The following is a 25,000-nucleotide window of genomic DNA, read 5'->3' as shown; positions in this document are numbered from 1 at the left end:
CAAGTAATCTAACAATTCCCCAACAACTATCTAATACACACAAATCTAAAGGGATGGAATAAGAATATGTACATATAAATATATGGATGAGCGATGGCTGAGAGGTAAAGGCAAGTTGTAAACGATGGTATAAGATACAGTATATACAAATGAGATGAGTAATTGTCACGACTTCCGCCGAAGTCGGCCCTTCTTGTTCGGGTGGTGTTCGGCGGTTCAATTCCCATATCATGTTCCTTATTTAACCCTCTGACCCTGAGTGTCCAGCTGTGTGTCTGTACATTCCGTTTGATGTCCGCGATTGTTTGATCTGTTGGGCTCACACGTCACCCTCCTCTGGTCATCCTGGCATCGGTCGGACGGTGCGCTGCCTTGCTGGGAAGTACTGGTGGCCCACTTTAGCTAAAGGCGTGAGGGTTTATGTTTTCTCCTGTTCGGTATGCACACAGTGCAAGGCACCTAGACACCTGCCCAGAGGAAAATTACAACTCCTTCCCGTTCCACAACGACCGTGGTCACACCTATATGTGGATTTCGTGACGGATCTTCCCCCGTCGCGGGGTAACACCACGATCCTGGTCGTTGTGGATCGGTTTTCTAAGTCCTGCCGTCTCCTTCCTTTGCCCGGTCTTCCTACGGCTCTACAAACTGCGGAGGCCCGTTCACCCACGTATTTCGGCACTACGGGGTGCCTGAGGATATAGTTTCTGATCGGGCCCTTCTCCTTGTTCGGGTGGTGTTCGGGCGGTCGGACGTCACCGGCTTTCTAGTCACCACCGATCCATGTTTCAGTTTCGTTTTGTTTTGTCTGTATTACACAAACCTGGTTTCAATTCACATATCATGTTCCTTATTTAACCCTCTGGCATACATTTCTGTCCTGTCTGTGAGTGTTGGTGTCTTCAGTGGTTGTTGATTGTGCTAGTGTGAATGTTCCTATTTAGAATTTTTGCTTGATTTCTTGAGTAAACTCCGTTGTGTTGCTCAAAACCTGTGTCCTGCGCCTGACTCCGAATCTGAATCTGAATCTCTGAATCTCTGCACCCAATCACTGACAGTAATGTACGATATGTAAACATTATTAAAGTGGCATTGTTTAAAATGACTAGTGATCCATTTATTAAAGTGGCCAGTGATTTGAGTCTCTGTGTAATGAGCAGCCTCTGCGAGTTAGTGATTGCTGTTTAGCAGTCTGATGGCCTTGAGATAGAAGCTGTTTTTCAGTCTCTCGGTCCCAGCTTTGATGCACCTGTACTGAGCTCGCCTTCTGGATGATAGCGGGGTGAACAGGCAGTGGCTCGGGTGGTTGTTGTCCTTGATGATCTTTTTGGCCTTTCTGTGACATCAGGTGCTGTAGGTGTCCTGGAGGGCAGGTAGTTTGCCCCCCGGTGATGCGTTGTGCAGACCGCACCTCCCTCTGGAGAGCCTTGCGGTTGAGGGCGGTGCAGTTGCCGTACCAGGCCGTGATGTAGCCTGACAGGATGCTCTCAATTATGCATCTGTAAAAGTTTGTAAAAGTTTGTCAAGGTTTTAGATGACAAGCCACACTGTCGGTGTTGGTGGACCATTTCAGTTTGTCTGTGATGTGTACGCTGAGGAACTTAAACATTTCCACCTTCTCCACTACTGCCCTGTAGATGTGGATAGGGGGTTGCTCCCTCTGCTGTTTCCTGAAGTCCACGATCATCTCCTTTTTTTTACATTGAGTGAGAGGTTGTTTTCCTGACACCACACTCCGGCTGTCTCGTCGTTGTTGGTAATCAAGCCCACTACTGTTGTGTCATCTGCAAACTTGATGATTGAGTTGGAGGCGTGCATGGCCACGCAGTCATGGGTGAACAAGGAGTACAGGAGGGGACTGAGCATGCACCCTTGTGGGGCCCCAGGGTTAAGAGTCAACGAAGTGTAAATTGTTTCCTACCTTCTACACCTCGGGGCGGCCCTTCAGAAAGTCCAGGCGGGGTTGAGACCCAGGGCCTCCAGCTTGATGATGAGCTTGGAGGGCACTATGGTGTTGAATGCTGAGCTGTAGTTGATGAACAGCATTCTTACATGGTTATTCCTCTTGTCCAGATGGGGTAGGGCAGTGTGCAGTGTGATGGCGACTGCATCGACTGTGGACCGGTTCGGGCAGTATGCAAACTGAAGTAGGTCTAGGGTGAGGTGGAGGTGATATGATCCTTGACTAGTCTTTCAAAGCACTTCTTTGGCTGTTATAAGGTGTTATGAAGGCTTATAGCTGCTGAGTCTTCTCCTCCAGGCCCTTCTGTCTGTCTGCTAGAGCCTTACGAGCCTACAGATGCATTCCGATGTTATACAGGCTGGCATAAGGTTGTTATAAGCTGTTATGAATGCTTATAGGAAAGTAAATGGGGACATACTTCAGGGTATTGCAGTAGGCTATTACTTTCTATAAGCCACTTGTGTGAAATGTGTGATGAATGTCTAGATGACTAACCATAACCCTAGATGACTGATGGTGAGAAGATGACAGTAGAAGCTGAAGCGATCAGTCCAATCGTTATTTATAGAACAAGGAAGTGGTAGTGTGTGTGTGTGGGTGTGTGTTGACAGGAAACGGTCCTAGACTTAGGGGGAGTTGTGGAATTTTAATCATGTCTGAGAAGATTCCTGAAATTCTACAGCTGCCAAGTGCAAGGACAGTTAATATTACGTTGAGTTCTGTATGCTTTATGAGTGTGTTTGTGCCTCTGTGTGCATGTCTCTGTGTTTGTGTGTGTGTGTGTGTGTGTGTGTGTGTGTGGGCCTGTGTGTGTTTGTTGCGTCTCACTGCATCAGGATGCGTACCTTCTCCACGGCTGAGTGTCGTCCAACCAGCTGTTTCCGTAGTTCTGCGATGTGATGATTGAACCTCTTCATGTCCTTCTTAAAGTTCTCTCTGAACGTCAACAGAGGCTTCTCCACCTCGCTCTGGAGCTGAAAGAGTTAAATAACAGAAGTTTAAAGGCAGACCTGTTTAGAAGGCCTATGCGTGAAGTTCTTTCCTGGTCAAGTCACATGGTTAGCAAAAACAGCTGGCCTTTCCTATAAATAGATCATAAATAATGATATATTGTGATGACAGTTTTATTTTTGTCTTGTTTTTTATGCCTGTATCTCATATCCTCACACAGCAAATGGGTCAGTGTTCCCTACAATGTAAAACCCAATGTGTTGTCATTACTCAAAACTGTCATTACTACTGCACTTAAGATACACTCAGTGGCCAGTTTATTAGGTACACCCATCTAGTACTGGGTCGGACCCTCCTTTACCTCCAGAATAGCCTGAATTCCTCGGGGCATTGAAACATTGCTCAATTGGTGTCAAGGGACCTAACGTGTGCCAGGAAAACTTTCCCCACACCATTATACGTCTGCCACCAGCCTATACCGTTGACACCAGGCAGGATAGGGCCATGGACTCCATCCACTACTCAGTTGTCCAGTGTTGGTGATCACATGCCCACTGGAGCCACTTCTTCTTGTTTTTAGCTGATAGGAGTGGAACCCGGTCGTCTGCTGTAATAGCCCATCCGTGACAAGGCCCGACGAGTTGTGCGTTACGAGATGCCGTTCTGCACACCACTGTTGTACTGCGCTGTTATTCGCCTGTTTGTGGCCCACCTCTTAGCTTACATGGATTCTTGCCATTCTCCTTCGACCTCTCATCAACGAGCTGTTTTCGCTCACAGGACCTCAGCTGACTGGATGTTTTTTGTTTGTCGCTCCATTCTCGGTAAATCCTAGACACTGTCGTGTGCTAAAAGCCCAGGAGACTGGCCATTTCTGAGGTACTGGAACCGGTGGGTCTGGCACTGATGATCATACCACGCTCAAATTTGCTTAGGTCACTCGTTTTCTCCACTCTAACATTCAGTGTAACAGTAACTGAATGCCTCGATGCCTGTCTGCCTGCTTTATATAGCAAGCCACGTGACTCACTGTCTGTAGGAGTGGGTGGTGTACCTAATCAACTGAGTACAGTTACTTAAAGGGATTTTGTTGTCATAATTCAAACCAATACTGTCACTGTGATCCTGTAGGAGGTCCAAATTTGAGTTGCATCTGTTTGATGTTTTGGTATTTGTTAGTGACATAGACATGGTTGTTAAATTCATTCAATTTCAGTCCTGTGGCCTTCATCAAGTTGAGTTCAACCAGGAGCTTCAGTGTCACACCCTGACCATAGAGAGCTTTTTATGTCTATTTTGGTTTGGTCAGGGTGTGATTTGGGTGGGCTTTCTATGTCCTTTTTCTATGTTTTTGTATTTCTTTGTTTTGGCCGGGTATTGTTCTCAATCAGGGACAGCTGTCTTTCGTTGTCTCTGATTGGGAACCATACTTAGGTAGCTTTTTCCCACATGGGTTTTGTGGGTAGTTATTTTCGGTTTAGTGTTTGCACCTTACGGGACTGTTTCGGTTTAATTTATTCTCTTGTTATTTTGTATTAGTGTTCAGTTCAATAAACAAAACGCGACGAAAGCCGTTACATTCTGGCCACTTTGTTAAGGTAAAACTAGACCCTCAAAATAAGGCCTTATGATATATGTAATATATTGTCATATAGAGTTAGGCACACTGGGGAAATATGCAAATCAGGCTTTGTGTTAAAACAACAACCCCAAAGGGAGTTTTACCGTAAAACTACAGGTATCATTTCCTGACACTGAGAAAGTTTAAACCCGTCAGAACTAAGCAAAGGATGAATTTAACACTGAAAAGTGTGGACACGTATAGACACTGGAACAGTGTTAAATGTAACACTCCATGTTGATTCAACACCGTAGAATTTGCTGTGTAATGATAGCAATTGCAAAAAAATAAAAAATCCCATTAGATGTGTATACAAAGATGTCAATGATTTCTAGTAACAAAGCTGTCTCCTCTCTAAAATATAAAAGCAGGTCAATGTAGAGTTTGATTCGTGAGCCGCTTTGATTCTACTGAAGAGTGTCGGGCTGAGGACCAGGAGATTATTAAGGGGAGAGTGAAAAACAGTCTATATGAATGATATGGGCAAATCAATTAATTAAGACAGTATGAAATTAATGACAGTACATTCTTGCAGTTACAAGAGGAAATATTGCTAAATTACTCCAGAAGCCTGATTGAACTGGATTGAATAGGACACTAGGTATTTTAGGTATAAAATAGGATATGGAAGGGATAGAGGTCCATGAAGAATGTGTTCAAATCATTTCATCTCACCTAGATATTATCACATTTCAATCAAATGTATTTATAAAGCCCTTCATACATCAGCTGATGTCACAAAGTGCTGTACAGAAACCCAGCCTAAATATTAGACAGGTGTTCCAATATTTGGGGCATAAAATCATCGAAGCTCTGCAGATTAAGTTGTGAGGGTACAGAATCAATAGACCATTTATTTGGGTTTCTGGTCTCAGGTTCAGGAATGGCTGAAAATGCATGGCGCCCTGGGGCGGCAGGGTAGCCTCGTGGTTAGAGCGTTGGACTAGTAACCGAAAGGTTGCAAGTTCGAATCCCCGAGCTGACAAGGTACAAATCTGTCGTTCTGCCCCTGAACAGGCAGTTAACCCACTGTTCCTAGGCTGTCATTGAAAATAAGAATTTGTTCTTAACTGACTTGCCTAGTAAAATAAAGGTAAAATAATAATAAAAAATCTAAAATTGCCCTAGAAATAGTACTGTTAGGAGATCTGGAGAGACCAGGTCAGTCAATAACTAATATACTAATACTCTTAGTAAAAGTACTTATCTTCAACTCGCAATCTGTGGATTCTATTTGATAGATTGAAATTGTACATTAATTAAACATCACAGCATAGTTGAAAGATATGTGTTGCGTAGAAACCCAAAGTGGGTGGCCAGCAGAGATAGATGGGATGGGCTGAGGGAAGCTGAGGGTTGGGATGGGATGGGCTGAGGGAAGCTGAGGGTTGGTATGTGGAATTGGAGAAAAGTGGGAGTGGAGTTGCTGTGTGAGAGAGAGAGAGAATGATAGTCAAAGATAAGTTTTTAATAATAATAATTTTGTTAAAGTCAAAATAATAAAAAGTACATTGGAATGACACTAAGTGGCAGTGTTTTTACAACTAATGCCGGTTTGCCTGAGGCTGATGCCGTACAGGTGTTGGTACACAGGCATACACACACTCTCATTCAAATACACACATACAAGAACACACACATACATGTAATAGTGCCAGACATGCGCACAAACATATACCGTTGGCATTGCTGCTATGACTTTCGTTGTCCTTGACGTCCTTTGTTTTAACTGTATTTTTTTATTTGCATTGTTGTTTGCTGTTTTCTTCTGTCTTTCCCTGTTTTCTCTTTAGTTACTTCTCGTGGTTGTTGGTTCACTGGGGGGTTCTTGGGGGAATGGAATTAATTTGATTTTTTATTTTTCTTCCTGGGGGCTGTGGGAGGGGTCTCGAATGATTGAGTGACAGCTATTGGAACTGTGGGGGGCTTGGAGGGTTTGGTTTCACGTTTTTGCCCTGGTGGTAGATCGGTCAACATGCCCTTGGGCATGGATGCTTCTGTGTGTCGCTCTGAATGGGAATCTGTTGGATTACTGGCATGATGTAGTTGTTGAGTGGCTTCACTACTAGTATACTGTATGATTCGAATATTCAATAAATACATAAAAATAAAAAAAGGTGGAAATCACAAATACAACAATGAGTTGTTTGGACGGAATTGGTGACAGTTGCTAACCACAAGCATTGGAACTGAATCCTGTTGAAGGTGCACTATTTCACTGTCCACACTACCTGCACTGTTGTTCAAATAATTGATTTTATTTAGTATAGTATAAATGTCTGTCTTATTAAGCATCCTAAATAATGCCAAAATAACTGGAAGACAAAAGAAAAAACATGATGTAAGATGGGAATGTGATATTCCAACTGATTGTACGGAGCTAAAGCCAACAACTTAGCGCTGCGCCATGAAGATTTGATTAGGAAGACACATTTCAGTTGAATACATTCAGTTGGACAACTGACTAGGTAGGTGTCCCTAGCCCTTAATCAGTAGTGGGAAAAAATACATACTATATCTGATAATTACACATTGCTATCTATTACTGACCAGCAGATGTCACTAATGTATAAAGAAGCTCAGAGTAATTCATTTTAATTTTTAATTTTACCTTTATTTAACTAGGCAAGTCAGTTAAGAACAAATTCTTATTTTCAATGACGGCCTGGGAACAGTGGGTTAACTGCCTGTTCAGGGACAGAACGACAGATTTGTACCTTGTCAGCTCAGGGATTCGAACTTGTAACCTTTCGGTTACTAGGCCAACGCTCTAACCACTAGGCTACCCTACCGCCCCCAAGACAATTGATTGGAAAGCCTCAATGCTTCAGGAAGCTTAGTTTCTCCCATTACTCCTGGTTTACAGGCCACGTCAGGCCTGCAAATCACATTATGCTGGCTTGCAACGTGATGTGTAATTCCTATTGGAAGACAGACGGAGTTAAGATATCCAACAACTGGAATTGTTGATCAGCCGCAACCTGCTTTCAGAATGACTGCCAGGGCAGGGAAGACTGAATACTGAGACAACTTCAAACATCTAAACTGGAACACACATCTCAGTAACGAGTGCAATACATCCAATTACTAACAGATTGGATTAGTTTATTAAGAAAACTGAATGTTATTTATCTTTGTTTAGCATCAATTTTCAATCAATGTACATGCAAAAACACAGGTACTGTTTCACAGTAAAAGCACTGGTGGAAAAAGTACCCAATTGTCATACTTGAGTAAAAGTAGAGATACCTTAATAGAAAATTACTCAAGTAAAAGTGAAAGTCACCCAGTAAAATACTACTTGAGTAAAAGTTAAAAAGTATTTGGTTTTAAATATACTTAAGTATCAAATGTAAATGTAATTGCTAAAATATACTTAAGTATTGAAAATAAAAGTAAACGTATAAATCATTTCAAATTATTAAACAACATTTTCTTGTTTTTTTATTGACGGATAACCAGGGGCACACTCCAACACAGACATCATTTACAAACAAAGCATGTGTGTTTAGTCAGTCCGTCAGATCAGAGGCAGTAGGGATGATCAGGGATGTTCGTTTGATATGTGTGTGAATTGAACCATTTTCTGGCATGCTAGCCATTCAAAACTTAACAAATCATTTTGAGTGTCAGGAAGATCTATGGATGAAAAAGTACAAAAGTGTCTTTAGGAATGTAGTGAAGTAAAAGTAAAAGTAGTCAAATATAAATAGTCCAATTAAGTACAGATACCTCCAAAAACGACATAAGTACTACTTTCAAGGATTTTTTACTTAGGTACTTTACACCACTGAATAAAATAAACTATTCTGAAAATCTCCCTGCAATAGAGCATGCTGGGAAATATTATATGTGGTTCTATGTAGAACTCTTCCTGCCTTCCAAAGAATCATTCTTGCCTTCCAAAGAATCATCAAAGAACCCTTTCTTCGTATAACGATTCTTAGAATGTTAAAAGTTCTAGGTAGAACCCTTTGCCTTACAAACTGATGAAAACAGTTATTGGTAGAACCCTATCCCTCTGCAATGAACCTTTTTGGAAGCATTTTTCCTAAGAGTGTACACAACAGATTAAACGTAAAGAATACAGTCCAGTGTGTTACATTTGAGTAAAGTGTAACATAATGTGTTCTACCTTAGAGGAGAACTTGAGGTGAACCTCGGCCTCGTCAGCCAGACTCTTCTTTAGCTGAGCCCAGGCTTCCCCAAGAGTACTGAGGAGAGAGATAAGAAACGACACTATCAATATATGACACCGAAGAGTACTGAGGACAGAGACAACACACCACGTTAGACCACAGAGACAACACACCACGTTAGACCAGAGACAACACACCACCTTAGACCACAGAGACAACACACTACATTAGACCACAGAGACAACACACCAGATTAGACCACAGAGACAACACACCAGATTAGACCACAGAGACAACACACCACGTTAGACCACAGAGACAACACACCACATTAGACCACAGAGACAACACACCACATTAGACCACAGAGACAACACACCACATTAGACCACAGAGACAACACACCACATTAGACCACAGAGACAACACACCATGTTAGACCACAGAGACAACACACCATGTTAGACCACAGAGACAACACACCAGATTAGACCACAGAGACAACACACCACGTTAGATCAGAGACAACACACCACGTTAGATCAGAGACAACACACCATGTTAGATCAGAGACAACACACCATGTTAGACCACAGAGACAACACACCATGTTAGACCACAGAGACAACACACCAGATTAGACCACAGAGACAACACACCATGTTAGACCACAGAGACAACACACCATGTTAGACCACAGAGACAACACACCAGATTAGACCACAGAGACAACACACCATGTTAGACCACAGAGACAACACACCATGTTAGACCACAGAGACAACACACCAGATTAGACCACAGAGACAACACACCATGTTAGACCACAGAGACAACACACCATGTTAGACAAGTCAGGGTGGATCCTGCCAAACAGAGAGAAAGAGATGAGGTTCTGCTCTACAGAGTGATTGACATTTAAAGGCGATGTTCCCACTTCAGCGGAGGTTGCGTTCGCGGTAAACGGTGCACATGTCGGCTCAATGGGAAATGACCTTGACATTTCTATGGCGGAATCTGTAACGCTTCAGCTTTACAGACTGAATAGAGCCTTAAAAGTTCATAGACAGTTTATAACCCAGAAGGCAGCCCATCTCACAGCTGTGCCTGGTCCTCGGCAAGTTCACCGGCTGGTTAGGAGGATGTAAACACTGAGGATATGAGATAAAAACTGAGACGTTTCATGGTTTCCCATTACTTTAGAACATTCTGCAAGTCAACTGTTTTCATAGCCGAGTTCTGTGACATTATGCAATGTTAGAAAATTATATCTTTAATTAACTTTTACAAATTAATGTTGACAACTTATATACAGTACAGTCAATCATATCTACAGAATAGAATGACTAAGGTGAGTGGACACCAGCATTAACAATGATCAAAGCAGAAGGTAAAAATACATTGTTAAAAACTCTCTATATCCTAGCAGAAATTTAAAGCAAATTGGAAGCCATGGTACATCAGTGAATGAGACGCCAGGCTAGCCTTGAGTACTAGGTAACCTCTTCTCCTCTACTCAGGCAAAAAGAAAGTTTAGCTTAAAAAAAAACATATTGTATTGCAGCGCCTCTCCTCTTTCTAAATATCTAATTGAACTGTATATACGAATATAAATATGTACAGTATCTATGAATAATGTGTAAATTGTATTTTTGATGTCTCTTGGTGACTTTCCTATATACAGTATAACTATTTTCCTGTATTTTAATGTTTAATTTAATGTAATATCTTATGTTGTTCTTGTCTATAACTGTTCTATACTTTCATGTATTTCTAAGTATTTCTATGTTTCATGTGGACCCCAGGAAAAGTAAAGGGCAAGGTGGATGAGCTGCTGTATATGCAGTAGCTAATGGGGATCCTAATAAACTAAACTCCTCTGAACACACATCTTAAATCCTTCATTCCAAACATTAGCAGAATATTTATCCAAGGGCCATGAAGGTAGACGGCAGCAGGCCCATACAGCCACGAGGCATTACAGGCTGTGGGTATGGAACTGAGAAGGAGAGGGGCTGAGGGTCTTTAACCAGTTCACATCAAAGCGCCACTCTGAATGGAAGATGTGTGCACATTCCTACAGCATCAGGGTGCTGCTCTCTGCTCGGCCCCCTGACACTTTGAGAGGCATCGGAGAAGAGACAGAAGATATATCAGGAAGAGATAAAAGGTGGATCAGGAAGAGATAGTAGATCAAGAAGAGATATTCAGTGTAGCAGTAGGGGGCGGGGCAGCAGGTAGGGTGGAAAGCAGGGTAGCAGGCAGGGTAGCAGGCAGGGTAGCAGAAAGAGTAGCGGGCAGGATAGCAGGCAGGGCAGCAGGTAGGGTCTAAAGCGGGATAGAAAGCAGGGTAGTGGACAAAAGGAACACTATGTGAGAACGCTATTCATTGACTACAGCTCAGATTTCAACACCATAGTGTCCTCAAAGCTCATCACTAAGCTAAGGACCCTGGGACTAAACACCTCCCTCTGCAACTGGATCCTGGACTTCCTGCCGGGCTGGAAGGGTAGGTAACAACACAGCCACCACGTTAATCCTCAACACGGGGGCCCCTTAGGGGTGCATGCTCAGTCCCCTCCTGTACTCCAACACCATCATTAAGTTTGCCGATGACACAACAGTGGTAGGCCTGATCACCGACAACAATGAGACAGCCTATAGTGAGGAGGGCGGAGACCTGGCCGTGTGGTGCCAGGACAACATCCTCTCCCTCAAAGTGATCAAGACAAAGGAGATGATTGTGGACAACAGGAATAAGAGGACCAAGCACGCCCCCATTCTCATCGACGGGGCTGCAGTGGAACAGGTTGAGAGCTTCAAGTTCCTTGGTGTCCACATCACCAACAAACTAACATGGTCCAAGCACACCAAGACAGTCATGAAGAGGGCACGACAATGCCTATTCCCCCTCAGAAAGGATTTGGCATGGGTTCTAAGATCCTCAAAAAGTTCTACAGCTGCACCATCAGTGGTTGCATCACTGTCTGGTATGGCAACTGTTCCGCTTCCGACCGCAAGGCACTACAGAGGGCAATACATCACCGGGGCTAAGCTTCCTGCCATCCAGGACCTCTATACCAGGTGGTGTCAGAGGAAGGCCCTAAAAATTGCCAAAGACTCCAGCCACCCTAGTCATAGACTGTTCTCTCTGCTAACGCACGGCAAGCGGTACCAGAGCGCCAAGTCTAGGTCCAAAAGGCTTCTCAACAGATTCTACCCCCAAGCCATAAGACTCCTGGACAGCTAATCAAACGGCTACCCAGACTATTTGTATTGCCCCCCCCCTCCCCCTCTTTTACGCTGCTGCTACTGTCTGTTTATTATCTATGCATAGTTACTTTACTCTACCTACATGTACATATTACCTCAACTAACCTGTTTATTATCTATGCATAGTCACTTTACTCTACCTACATGTACATATTACCTCAACTAACTGTTATGGTTTTCTTCCGTCGAAAGAGAGTCGGACCAAAATGCAGCGTGGTAAGTTAGATACATGTTTAATGAACGAATAAACACAAAATACAAAACGGAACGTGAAAACCTATACGGCCTATCTGGTGAAATACAAAACACTAAGACAGGAACAATCACCCACAAACACACAGTGAAACCCGGGCTACCTAAATATGGTTCCCAATCAAAGACAACGATAATCACCTGACTCTGATTGAGAACCGCCTCAGGCAGCCATAGACTTTACTAGACAACCCTACTCAGCCACAATCCCAATACCTATTAAAACCCCACTACAAAAACACAACACAAAATAAACCCATGTCACACCCTGGCCTGACCAAATAAATATATAAACACAAAATACTAAGACCAGGGCGTGACACTAACCTGTTTATTATCTATGCATAGTCACTTTACCTCTACCTACATGTACATATTACCTCAATTACCTTGACATACCAGTGCCCCTGCACATTGACACTGTACCTGTACCCCCATGTATATAGCCTCGCTACTGTTATTTTACTGCTGCTCTTTAATTATTTGTTACTTTTATTTTTTACTTATCAATTTTTTACTTAATTAACACTTATTTTGTCTTAAAACTGCATTGTTGGTTAAGGGCTTGTAAGTAAGTATTTCATTGTAAGGTTGTTGTAATCGGCGCATGTGACAAATACGATTTGATTTGGTTTGATAATAATAGTATCGTGTTGTGTTGCTCTCTCTGGACATGGTGAGCGTGGATGGTCAGAACTCACTGGCATCGTTTAGATTCTATATGAGAAATGTTCACCCCACTCTGCCATTCTATCACAACAACACTGGTGCAGTAGTACAGTAGATGAGAGAGGTCAGATGATACAGGTTGGTATAAAATCCAGAGAAGGGGTTTCACTAGTCCAGCATCATAATGCAGGAGAGTGCTGTACTGTCTTTGTTTCAGTGCTGACCATAGGGCAGTATCATATCTCTAACGCAGGAGAGTGCTGTACTGTCTTTGTTTCAGTGGGGCAGTATCATATCTCTAACGCAGGAGAGTGCTGTACTGTCTTTGTTTCAGTGTTAGGACAGTATCATATCTCTAACGCAGGAGAGTGCTGTACTGTCTGTGTTTCAGTGTTAGGACAGTATCATATCTCTAACGCAGGAGAGTGCTGTACTGTCTGTGTTTCAGTGTTAGGACAGTATCATATCTCTAACGCAGGAGAGTGCTGTACTGTCTGTGTTTCAGTGTTAGGACAGTATCATATCTCTAACGCAGGAGAGTGCTGTACTGTCTGTACTGTCTTTGTTTCAGTGTTAGGGCAGTATCATATCTCTAACGCAGGAGAGTGCTGTACTGTCTGTGTTTCAGTGTTAGGACAGTATCATATCTCTAACGCAGGAGAGTGCTGTACGCAGGAGAGCAACAATTTCATAAATAAATCAATCAGTGCTGTACATCTGTTGGTCACAGATACCTTAAAAGAAAAGCAGTCAGTATCTGGTGTGATGCATCACCTTCTCATAAAGTTCTCAGTGTGTTTCAGTGTTAGGTGTGGTGTGGTTACACATGGTCTACGGTTGTGAGGCCGGTTAGACGTACAGCCAAATTCCCTAAAACGATGTTGGAGGTGGCTTTAGTGGACATTCCTGAAGTATGCATGGCAATTTCATGCTCCCTCAACACTTGAGACATCTTTGGGCATTGTGTTGTGTGACAAAACTGTACATTTTAGAGTTGCCTTTTATTGTCCCCAGCACAAGGTGCAGCCGTGTAACGATCATGCTGTTTAATCAACTTCTTGATATGCCACACCTGTCAGGTGGGTGGATCATCTTGGCAAAGGAGAAATGCTCACCAACAGGGATGAACAACAAATGTGTCCACAACATTTTAGAAAAAATGCTTTTTGTGCATATGGAAGATTTCTCATGTATTTTAGGTCAGTCTGGTACAGTGACTCATTATGACTGCGTAGTAAATCTGGAATGCAGACATCTTATTACAGCCGTCCCTCCCTCTCAGCCTGTCCCCTAGCAGCCTCACCATACAGCCTGCCTGTCTCCTAGCAGCCTCACCATACAGCCTGCCTGTCCCCCAGCCGCCTCACCACACAGCCTGCCTGTCTCCTAGCAGCCTCACCATACAGCCAGCCTGTCCCCTAGAAATCCCTCCATACAACCTGCCTGTCCCCCACGGGATCCAATTTACCAGACAAAGATCTGCTCACAGCGTGTGGTTCCCTATAATGGTGGACTGAAGAGGGGTCCCCCTTCTCTCTCCCAGTGAGTCTGGGCTGATATGATGCCATAACCCCCTTATAGTACCCTGCTGTCCAGCCCAGCAATACACATAGTGCCCCTACTTCTAGACATGATTTGTTCTATCAGCATGGTACTGTATGTCTATTCCGTACACCCACCAACTCCTTTCAGATCTACAAGAATTGTAGAAGAGTTGGCAAGGAATCAGCTAGGAGATGGCTAGGAAGCAGCTAGGAATTGGCATCATCTGTGCAATGACTTCTGACATGGAATCTTTGAGTTGACGCAGAGAGGTTAAATTGTATTTTCTTGTGCCATATCTTCCTAAGCGTCAGTGAGCACGTGCAGAGTGTGCGAGGCGACACGTTCGTGTAGGTTACTTTTTTTTTTAAGGCACCAGGAATTGGTGTCACTACCCACTCACCCTTCTTCCTGTCCCGCGAGGGGAATCTGCGACAGCTTGGCGAGGTTCTTGGCATATTCCTCCTCAATCTTTATCCTGAAAGAGGGAAGGAGAAAAGGAAGTTATTTACAATCGAATTTCAACACTTAGCGAGACATTTTTCCTGTTTTGCACAAAATAACCCAGCACATCTGGGTTAAAAAAAAATAAAAGGAAATTGAAACATGAAATTGCTCAAGATAAAAAATGTAAAAAAAGGAGTTGTGAAACATTGGTCTGACCAGGATTGTTGACAGATCGGCTCAGATAATAAAAGGGGATTTTGTAGTTACCTTTCTCGTATAAACTCAGCCATCTCTTTCTGCATGTGCTTCCCCTTCAGCTGTTTCTGCAGTAAGACCTCAAACCCTGAGATACAGCTTGTCCCCTGAGGGTCCTTCTTATCCGTCTACACAACAACAATAATAACACAGAAATATACACTTCAACAATATTTAGTTTAACATAAATAAATAAATAATAATACGACCAGATAACATTCAGTGTTGTGAGGTGATACTGCATTCTATGTACTTAATGGTATGCATTCAATCATATAGTTACTGTTTTTATTGTACTGTGGGGAAATACCAGGCCATCATTACTGCAGCACCATACTCCATTCTACAGCATCACAGCCAATGATATAGAAAGTCAACATTTCACACAGTAGGATGCATGAAATACTTGTCAACATGTTTTAAATCTGATCCTCTGTGTCTCACTGGAAACTGTAAGTCTCGGTGTACGGTGTCCACTGCCTCCCGGTGTTGTCACCTCAGAGAGAGTGTAACGTTAGCCCGGTCTGACAGTAACGTTAGCCGAGTGTTAAAACCTGAGAACACACCTGGTGGTGATTAAGTTTCAGCCGTGGGAGAAATTAAAACAGAACCAAACAGATGTTTGGAGCAAGGTCTCTCTCACTACACCATGTGTTATTCTACTACAGCTCTACAGCCTTAGTGACGTGTAGAGAAGTGTAGAGTAGAATAGTGTAGAGTAGTGTAGTGTAGAGTAGTGTAGTGTAGTGTAGAGTAGTGTAGTGTAGAGTAGTGTAGTATAGAGTAGTGTAGAGTAGAGTAGTGTAGAGTAGTGTAGTGTAGAGTAGTGTAGTGTAGTGTAGAGTAGTGTAGTGTAGTGTAGAGTAGTGTAGAGTAGTGTAGAGTAGTGTAGAGTAGTGTAGTGTAGAGTAGTGTAGTGTAGAGTAGTGTAGTGTAGAGTAGTGTAGAGTAGTGTAGAGTAGAGTAGAGTAGTGTAGAGTAGTGTAGTGTAGAGTAAAGTAGTGTAGTGTAGTGTAGAGTAGTGTAGAGTAGAGTAGTGTAGAGTAGTGTAGTGTAGAGTAGAGTAGTGTAGTGTAGTGTAGAGTAGAGTAGAGTAGAGTAGAGTAGAGTAGAGTAGAGTAGTGTAGAGTAGTGTAGTGTAGAGTAGTGTAGTGTAGAGTAGTGTAGTGTAGAGTAGTGTAGAGTAGTGTAGAGTAGAGTAGTGTAGAGTAGTGTAGTGTAGAGTAGTGTAGTGTAGAGTAGTGTAGTGTAGAGTAGTGTAGAGTAGAGTAGTGTAGAGTAGTGTAGTGTAGAGTAGTGTAGTGTAGAGTAGAGTAGTGTAGTGTAGAGTAGTGTAGTGTAGAGTAGTGTAGAGTAGTGTAGAGTAGTGTAGTGTAGAGTAGAGTAGTGTAGTGTAGTGTAGAGTAGTGTAGAGTAGAGTAGTGTAGTGTAGAGTAGTGTAGTATAGAGTAGTGTAGTGTAGAGTAGTGTAGAGTAGTGTAGTGTAGAGTAGTGTAGTGTAGTGTAGAGTAGTGTAGAGTAGTGTAGAGTAGAGTAGTGTAGTGTAGAGTAGTGTAGAGCAGTGTAGTGTAGTGTAGAGTAGTGTATTGTAGAGTGGAGTAGAGTAGTGTAGTGTAGAGTAGTGTAGAGTGGTGTAGTGTAGAGTAGTGTAGATTGGAGTAAGGAAGAGTGGGGTAATGTAGTGTAGAGTAGACAAGTGTAGTGTAGAGTAAAGTAGTCTAGAGCAGTGTAGTGTAGAGTAGTGTAAATTAGTGTAGAGTAGAGTAGGGGTGTAGAGTAGAGTAGAGTAGTGTAGTGTAGAGTTGTGTAGAGTAGAGTAGAGTAGAGTAGTGTAATGTAGAGTTGTGTAGAGTAGTGTAGAGTAAAGTAGTGTAGAGTAGTGTAGTGTAGAGTAAAGTAGTGTAGAGATGTGTAGTGTAGAGTAAAGTAGGGTAGAGATGTGTAGTGTAGGGTAAAGTAGTGTAGAAGTGTAGAGTAGTGTAGAGTAAAGCAGTGTAGAGCAGTGTAGTGTAGAGTAGTGTAGAGTCGTGTAGAGACGTTTAGTGAAAAGTAAATTAGTGTAGAGTAGTGTAGTGTAGGGTAGTGTCGAGTAGAGTGGTGTAGTGTGTTGTAGAGTGGTGTAGTGTATTGTAGAGTAGTGTAGAGTAGAGTAGTGTAGAGTAAAGTAGTGTAGAGAAGTGTAGTGTAGTGTAGTGTAGAGTGCAGTAGAGTAGAGTAGTGTAGTGTAGAGTGCAGTAGAGTAGAGTAGTGTAGTGTAGTGTAGAGTGGAGTAGAGTAGTGTAGTGTATCCCTATACCAGTCTGCTGTTCCCACATGCTTCAAGAGGGCCACCATTGTTCCTGTTCCCAAGAAAGCTAAGGTAACTGAGCTAAACGACTACCGCCCGTAGCACTCACATCCGTCATCATGAAGTGCTTTGAGAGACTAGTCAAGGACCATATCACCTCCACCCTACCTGACACCCTTGACCCACTCCAATTTGCTTACCGCCCAAATAGGTCCACAGACGATGCAATCTCAACCACACTGCACACTGCCCTAACCCATCTGGACAAGAGGAATACCTATGTGAGAATGCTGTTCATCGACTACAGCTCGGCATTCAACACCATAGTACCCTCCAAGCTCGTCATCAAGCTCGAGACCCTGGGTCTCGGCCCCGCCCTGTGCAACTGGGTACTGGACTTCCTGACGGGCCGCCCCAGGTGGTGAGGGTAGGCAACAACATCTCCTCCCCGCTGATCCTCAACACTGGGGCCCCACAAGAGTGCGTTCTGAGCCCTCTCCTGTACTCCCTGTTCACCCACGACTGCGTGGCCATGCACGCCTCCAACTCAATCATCAAGTTTGCGGACGACACAACAGTGGTAGGCTTGATTACCAACAACGACGAGACGGCCTACAGGGAGGAGGTGAGGGCCCTCGGAGTGTGGTGTCAGGAAAATAACCTCACACTCAACGTCAACAAAACTAAGGAGATGATTGTGGACTTCAGGAAACAGCAGAGGGAACACCCCCATCCACATCGATGGAACAGTAGTGGAGAGGGTAGCAAGTTTTAAGTTCCTCGGCATACACATCACAGACAAACTGAATTGGTCCACTCACACAGACAGCATCGTGAGGAAGGCGCAGCAGCGCCTCTTCAACCTCAGGAGGCTGAAGAAATTCGGCTTGTCACCAAAAGCACTCACAAACTTCTACAGATGCACAATCGAGAGCATCCTGGCGGGCTGTATCACCGCCTGGTATGGCAACTGCACCGCCCTCAACCGTAAGGCTCTCCAGAGGGTAGTGAGGTCTGCACAACGCATCACCGGGGGCAAACTACCTGCCCTCCAGGACACCTACACCACCCGATGCTACAGGAAGGCCATAAAGATCATCAAGGACATCAACCACCCGAGCCACTGCCTGTTCACCCCGCTGCCATCCAGAAGGCGAGGTCAGTACAGGTGCATCAAAGCTGGGACCGAGAGACTGAAAAACAGCTTCTATCTCAAGGCCATCAGACTGTTAAACAGCCACCACTAACATTGAGTGGCTACTGCCAACACACTGTCAATGACACTGACTCTACTCCAGGGAATTGATGGGAAATGATGTAAATATATCACTAGCCACTTTAAACAATGCTACCTTATATAATGTTACTTACCCTACATTGTTCATCTCATATGCATACGTTGATACTGTACTCTATATCATCGACTGCATCCTTATGTAATACATGTATCACTAGCCACTTTAACTATGCCACTTGGTTTACATACTTATCTCATATGTATATACTGTACTCGATATCATCTACTGTATCTTGCCTATGCTGCTCTGTACCATCACTCATTCATATATCCTTATGTACATATTCTTTATCCCCTTACACTGTGTATGACAGTAGTTTTTTTTGGAATTGTTAGTTAGATTACTTGCTCGTTATTACTGCATGGTCGGAACTAGAAGCACAAGCATTTCGCTACACTCGCATTAACATCTGCTAACCATGTGTATGTGACAAATAAAATTTGATTTGATTTGATTTTTAGTGTAGTGTAGTGTAGAGTGGAGTAGAGTAGAGAAGTGTAGAGTAAAGTAGTGTAGAGTAAAATAGTGTAGAGTAGAGTAGTGTAGAGAAGTGTAGTGTAGAGTAAAGTAGTGTAGAGAAGTGTAGTGTAGAGTAAAGTAGTGTAGAGAAGTGTAGTGTAGAGTAAAGTAGTGTAGAGAAGTGTAGTGTAGAGTAAAGTAGTGTAGAGAAGTGTAGTATAGAGTAAAGTAGTGTAGAGTAGTGTAGTGTAGTGTAGATCAGTGTAGTGTAGATCAGTGTAGTGTAGAGCAGTGTAGAGTAGTGTAGTGTAGAGTAGTGTAGTGTAGAGTGCAGTAGAGTAGAGTAGTGTGTAGTGTAATATGACTCTGTGGTGTGACCAGTCTTCATATCTTACCCAGAAGTAATCACAGTAGCTCCACTCATCTGGCTTCAACAGCTGCTGTTCAGGTGTACTCATAGGGAGGGGGAACGTTACACAGTTAATCTGAGAGAGCGAGAGAGAGAGAGATATTAGGATACACTTTTCAATGGTTCGAATTCTGCCAGAAGCACGTAGGTGATGGCAGTGACAGTTTGATCTTCCCAACACCTCGGTTTATTCAACTTAAATATAGGATCAGAAAAATAGGTAAAGTGAGACCTAAAAGCCACCAGGGAGAGCTTAAATGAGGCAGAGGAAAGATTGGCCCGGTGCGAGGAGAGAGATCCGGGTGTATGAGATAGTTCAACAACTGGGAAGAAAATGTAAAAGGTATATCCATCAAAACTGACTATCTGGAAAATAAATCAAGACAAAATAACATTTCAATACACAAAGTGAAAGAGGGGGCAGAAAACAACGACATGGGTAAATTTGTGGAAGAACTGTTAGCGGATAAAGTTGGACGACAACAAGTTCAACGTGCGCACCGCCCACACAAGGTAAATATCTGTCATTCTGCCCTTGAGCAAGGCAGTTAACCCACTGTTCCCCGGGCGCCGATGATGTGAATGTCGATTAAGGCAGCCCCACGCACCAACCCTGCCAGGCAGGCACAGATTCGTGAGGGTGCAGTGACGCTTTAGCTGGTCTCTGACCGCGTTTATCTTCCTATCTTGGTTACATTTGCCTATTTTTCCAGCATCAAACGAGTGAGGGTGTATGTTTAATGTGGGAGCACTCAGGTGACTGTCTAGGGTGGGTGGGGTTAGGCACCGTTCCATCATGACAGGGCAAAGTGATATTTTCAATGTTTTAACACTTCAGTCTTGTACGAATACATTTCCATCTCTGCGAAAGAGAGACTCTCTCTCTCTCTATGGCATGTCCTCACAGACGCATTCACACACACTCGATACTCACTTTCACCTCCTCAGACTCATTCAAACACATGGACATCTCCATCTTTATCATTTCTATAGCGTTCTTATGTGGAGATGGGAGAACCTTCCAGAAGAATAACCATCTCTGCAGCACTCCACCAATCAGGCCTTTATGGTAGAGTGGCCAGACGGAATCCACTCCTAAGTAAAAGGCACATGACAGCCCGGGCTGGAGTTTGCCAAAAGGCACCAAAAGGACTCTGACCATGAAAACAAGATCCTCTGGTCTAATGAAACCAATTTTGAACTTTAGCCTGAATGGCAAGTGTCAAGTTTGGAGGAAACCTGACACCATCCCTATGGTGAATCATGGTGGTGGCAGCATTATGCTGTGGGGATATTTTTCAGGTGCAAGAACTGGGAGACCAGTCAGGATTGAGGGAAAGATGAACAGAGAGATCCTTAATGAAAACTCTCTACTCTGGAGGGAAACTTCAGGTAAATTCAGTCACGATTGTTCATAACTCCTATAATACAACCAAAGTAGAGTGGTGACATCACACCAAGTTGCTGGGTAACAGTGGGGAGAACGGTGCTAACCACACCCACATACTATAGTACTGCCCAGTCCTAAATCATTTCTGGACTGAAGTATACAAAAGTATTGGATGATATGCTTGAATGTCACTTTCTCTAAATCCAGAACACATACTCCTAGGGGCAATTGAACACATACTCCTAGGGGCAATTGAACACATACTCCCACAGGGCAATTGAACTGATTCCAGAGGCCAACCCAAAAGGCCGACCCAAAACAACACTGGCAGAGGCGAGGTACTCGAAGCGGTCATCTAGTTCGATTTAGAAGGCACCCACCACTTCCAAGTATATTACTCGCTAATGTTCGGTCTCTAGATAATAAAGTTGATGAGCTCAGGGGGAGGATTTCTTTCCAGGAAGACATCAGGGATTGTAACATACTCTGTTTCATGGAAACATGGCTCTCTCGGGATATACTGTCTGAGTCTGTCCAGCCAGTTGGGTTCTCAGTTCATCGCGCAGACATGAAGAAATATCTTTCCGGGAAGAAGAAGGGGGTGTATGATGCATGAACAACTCATGGTGTGATTGTGATAACATACAGGATCTCAAGACCTTTTGTTCACCCAACCTAGAATACCTCACAATCAAATGCAGACCGTATTATCTTTCAAGACAATTCTCTTCACTTATAGTTACAGCCGTGTATATCCACCCTCGAGCCAATACACGACGGCCCTCAACGATCTTCACTGGACTTTTGCAAACTGGAAACCCCAAATCCTGAGGCCACATTTATTGTAGCTGGGAATTTTAACAAAGTAAATTTGAGAAAAAGGCTGCCGAAGTTCTATCAACACATTGACTGTAGTACTCGCGCTGCTAAAACACTCAACCTCTGCTACTCCAACTTCCGGGATGCCTACAAAACTCTCACACGCAACCCTTTCGGGCAAATCTGACCACGAATCCATTTTGCCCCTCCTTTACTAAAGGCAGAAACTCAAACAGGAAGTACCAAAGCTAAGGACTATTCAACGCTGGATTGACCAATCGGAATCCACGCTTCAAGATTGTTTTGATCACGTGGACTGGGTAGTGTCCGAGAATAACATTGACGAATAATCTGATATGGTGACTGAATTTAGCGTGTCTTCAACCTCAGGGGACTGGAACATTTTTGCTTGTCACCTAAAACCCTGACAAACTTTTACAGATGCACAATTTAGAGCATCCTGTCGTGCTGTATCACCGCCTGGTAAGGCAACTGCACCGCCCACAACCGCAGTGCTCTCCAGAGTGTGGTGCGGTCTGCCCAGCACATGTACCTACAGCACCCGATGTCACAGGAACGCCAAAAAGATCATCAAGGACAACAACCACCCAAGCCTCTGTCTGTTCACCCTGCTATCATCCAGAAGGCAAAGTCAGTACAGGTGCCTCAAAGCTGGGACCAAGAGACTGAAAAACAGCTTCTATCTCAAGGCCATCAGACTGTTAAAAGGCCTGACTAGCACATTAGAGTCTGCTGCCTATATACATAGACTTGAAATCACTGGCCACTTTAATAAATGTAATACTAGTCACTTTAATAATGTTTACATATTTTGCATTACTCCTCTCATATGTATCTAGTATATTCTGTTTTATCCTATTCTACTGTATCTTAGTCCCGGCCACTCTGACTTTGCTCATCCATATATATATATATATATATATATATATATATATATTCTTAATTCCATTCCTGTGCTTAGATTTGTGTGTATTGGGTATATGCTGTGAAATGGTTAGATATTACTTGTTAGATATTACTGCACTGTTGGATCTAGAAACACAAGCATTTCACTACACCCACAATAACATCTGCTAAACACGTGTATGTGACCAATACAATTTGATTTGATTTTGACACGTGTCCAGAAAGGATACCTTGCTTTTACCTTTTTTTTTTACATATATATTTTTTTGTAATTAATATTATTATTATTTATTAGGGTCAACAATGACTTGTACCATAGTACCAATTATATTGTTTTATGAAATGCTGATTGTTGACTGTTTAGGTTAATTGTTTTAGGGTGGGGGTAAATGTATATATATTCTGTAGTTATCTTAAACTAATAAATAAAGAGTATTTAAGAAAACATTTGTTATGTCTTACATTGTATTTTATTAGTCGGTATGCAAGGGCCTGAGGAGTTAGGTATGCAAGGGCCTGAGGAGTTAGGTATGCAAGGGCCTGAGGAGTTAGGTATGCAAGGGCCTGAGGAGTTAGGTATGCAAGGGCCTGAGGAGTTAGGTATGCAAGGGCCTGAGGAGTTAGGTTAGGGCCTATGTAAGGGCCTGAGGAGTTAGGTATGCAAGGGCCTGAGGAGTTAGGTATGCAAGGGCCTGAGGGCCTGAGGAGTTAGGTATGCAAGGGCCTGAGGAGTTAGGTATGCAAGGGCCTGAGGAGTTTAAGTCATGAAGGGCCACATTGAGATTAGCAATACGAAGTGCAAGACGCGGAGCTGCACACACACACACACACACACACACACACACACACACACACACACACACACACACACTGTGCAAACATTGACTGTCCACCTCTGCTGAACTATTCAAGGTGCTCTGCCACTGTTGCTCTGGCAACACTTCTTCTCTTCAGTTCCAATAATAAAAGACTATGTAACATCCTGACAACACATCGATCCTTGAATCTGTCAACTCTTTTCTATTTCCAGACTTTATGATTAATGCCACTCAAAACACAGTAACAACAACTGTCAAACCCCAGCATTTATCCTTCATCAATCCTGACTGTCTGTTGTAATTCTCTCTCCTCAGTAGATGTTCAATACCTTGGCTGAGCGACTATCACCCTGCTCGGCCCATCTCTATCTATTCTCTATCTGCTGCACAGGCCCTGAGGGTTGGGTATCTCTCTCTCCTCTCCCTCACTGTGTGGCTGTCAGTTGTAACTGTTAGCACCCAGGCTGAGAAAGGGCTGACAATAGGACTGTTATTATTCCCCGAATTCATTCTCATTACCTCCAGCAGCAAAACAATTCTGGCCGAGGGGGGTGGACCTACTGCTGAGCCTACCTCCTCACAGGGCAGTTTACTGCTGTTAAATTGCAAGTGGACAGGGTATGATAATGAAGATAAAGATGGCAATCTCTTTTCCACTCTTCCTGCCTCCAGATTAAATACCAACATCTGGCTTCCATCACTTTCTAATGAGCCTTTAAGTGACCTTAGCTGACCTCCACCAATGACCCCCTTAACCCCTGACATTGGTAATTAGCTGAGGGTTAACTAAGGATTGAATCAGTCGACTTTACTGGTCTGGGTTGGGGTCTAAGTTTGGGTTCGGGAAAGGGTCTGTGTTTGGGTCTGGGCTAGGGTCTGTGTTTGGGTTAGGCTCTGGGTTAGGGTCTGGGTTAGGGTTAATGTCTGGGTTAGGGTCTGGGTTAGGGTCTGGGCTAGGGTCTGGGCTAGGGTCTGGGCTAGGGTCTGTGTTTGGGTTAGGGTCTGGGCTTAGGTTAGGGTCTGGGTTAGGGTCTGGGTTAGGGTCTGTGTTCGGGAAAGGGTCTGTGTTTGGGTTAGGGTCTGGGTTAGGGTCTGGGCTAGGGTCTGGGGAAGTTAGGAATGGTACTTACTGTGATGGTAGTCTCTTTGCTCTGCCACCTGGTGGGTGATGTAGGACATGGACTCTGATGAGAGAGACAGGATGCTCCGTCAAAACCTTCCTCCGTGTCTGACATGGTCTCTGACTGACACACACACAATGGAGCTGTTCTACTGGAGCTGTTCTACTAGAGCTGTTCTAGTAGAGCTGTTCTACTAGAGCTGTTCTACTGGAGCTGTTCTACTGGAGCTGTTCTACTGGAGCTGTTCTACTGGTAACTGTTCTACTAGAGCTGTTCTACTGGTAACTGTTCTACTGGAGCTGTTCTACTGGAGCTGTTCTACTAGAGCTGTTCTACTAGAGCTGTTCTACTAGAGCTGTT

At 43.5% G+C, this 25,000-nt stretch overlaps 1 protein-coding gene across 1 annotated transcript in view; it reads right to left on the bottom strand.

The window, feature by feature from the left end:
• LOC112223362 (growth arrest-specific protein 7) overlaps nt 1-25,000 on the bottom strand; it is a 94,324-nt gene that overhangs the window by 11,611 nt on the left and 57,713 nt on the right. Inside the window, exons 5-10 of the mRNA XM_024386355.2 lie at nt 24,650-24,703; nt 19,552-19,641; nt 15,125-15,240; nt 14,814-14,888; nt 8,671-8,749; nt 2,809-2,937 (exon numbers count right to left, since the gene is read on the bottom strand). Of these exons, the coding sequence (XP_024242123.1) occupies nt 2,809-2,937; nt 8,671-8,749; nt 14,814-14,888; nt 15,125-15,240; nt 19,552-19,641; nt 24,650-24,703 (543 nt within the window). The remainder of the gene's footprint in view (nt 1-2,808; nt 2,938-8,670; nt 8,750-14,813; nt 14,889-15,124; nt 15,241-19,551; nt 19,642-24,649; nt 24,704-25,000) is intronic.

Source organism: Oncorhynchus tshawytscha, linkage group LG24, assembly GCF_018296145.1.
Source record: "Oncorhynchus tshawytscha isolate Ot180627B linkage group LG24, Otsh_v2.0, whole genome shotgun sequence".
Lineage (NCBI taxonomy): Eukaryota > Metazoa > Chordata > Actinopteri > Salmoniformes > Salmonidae > Oncorhynchus > Oncorhynchus tshawytscha.
This window is presented reverse-complemented; position numbering and strand designations above follow the sequence as displayed.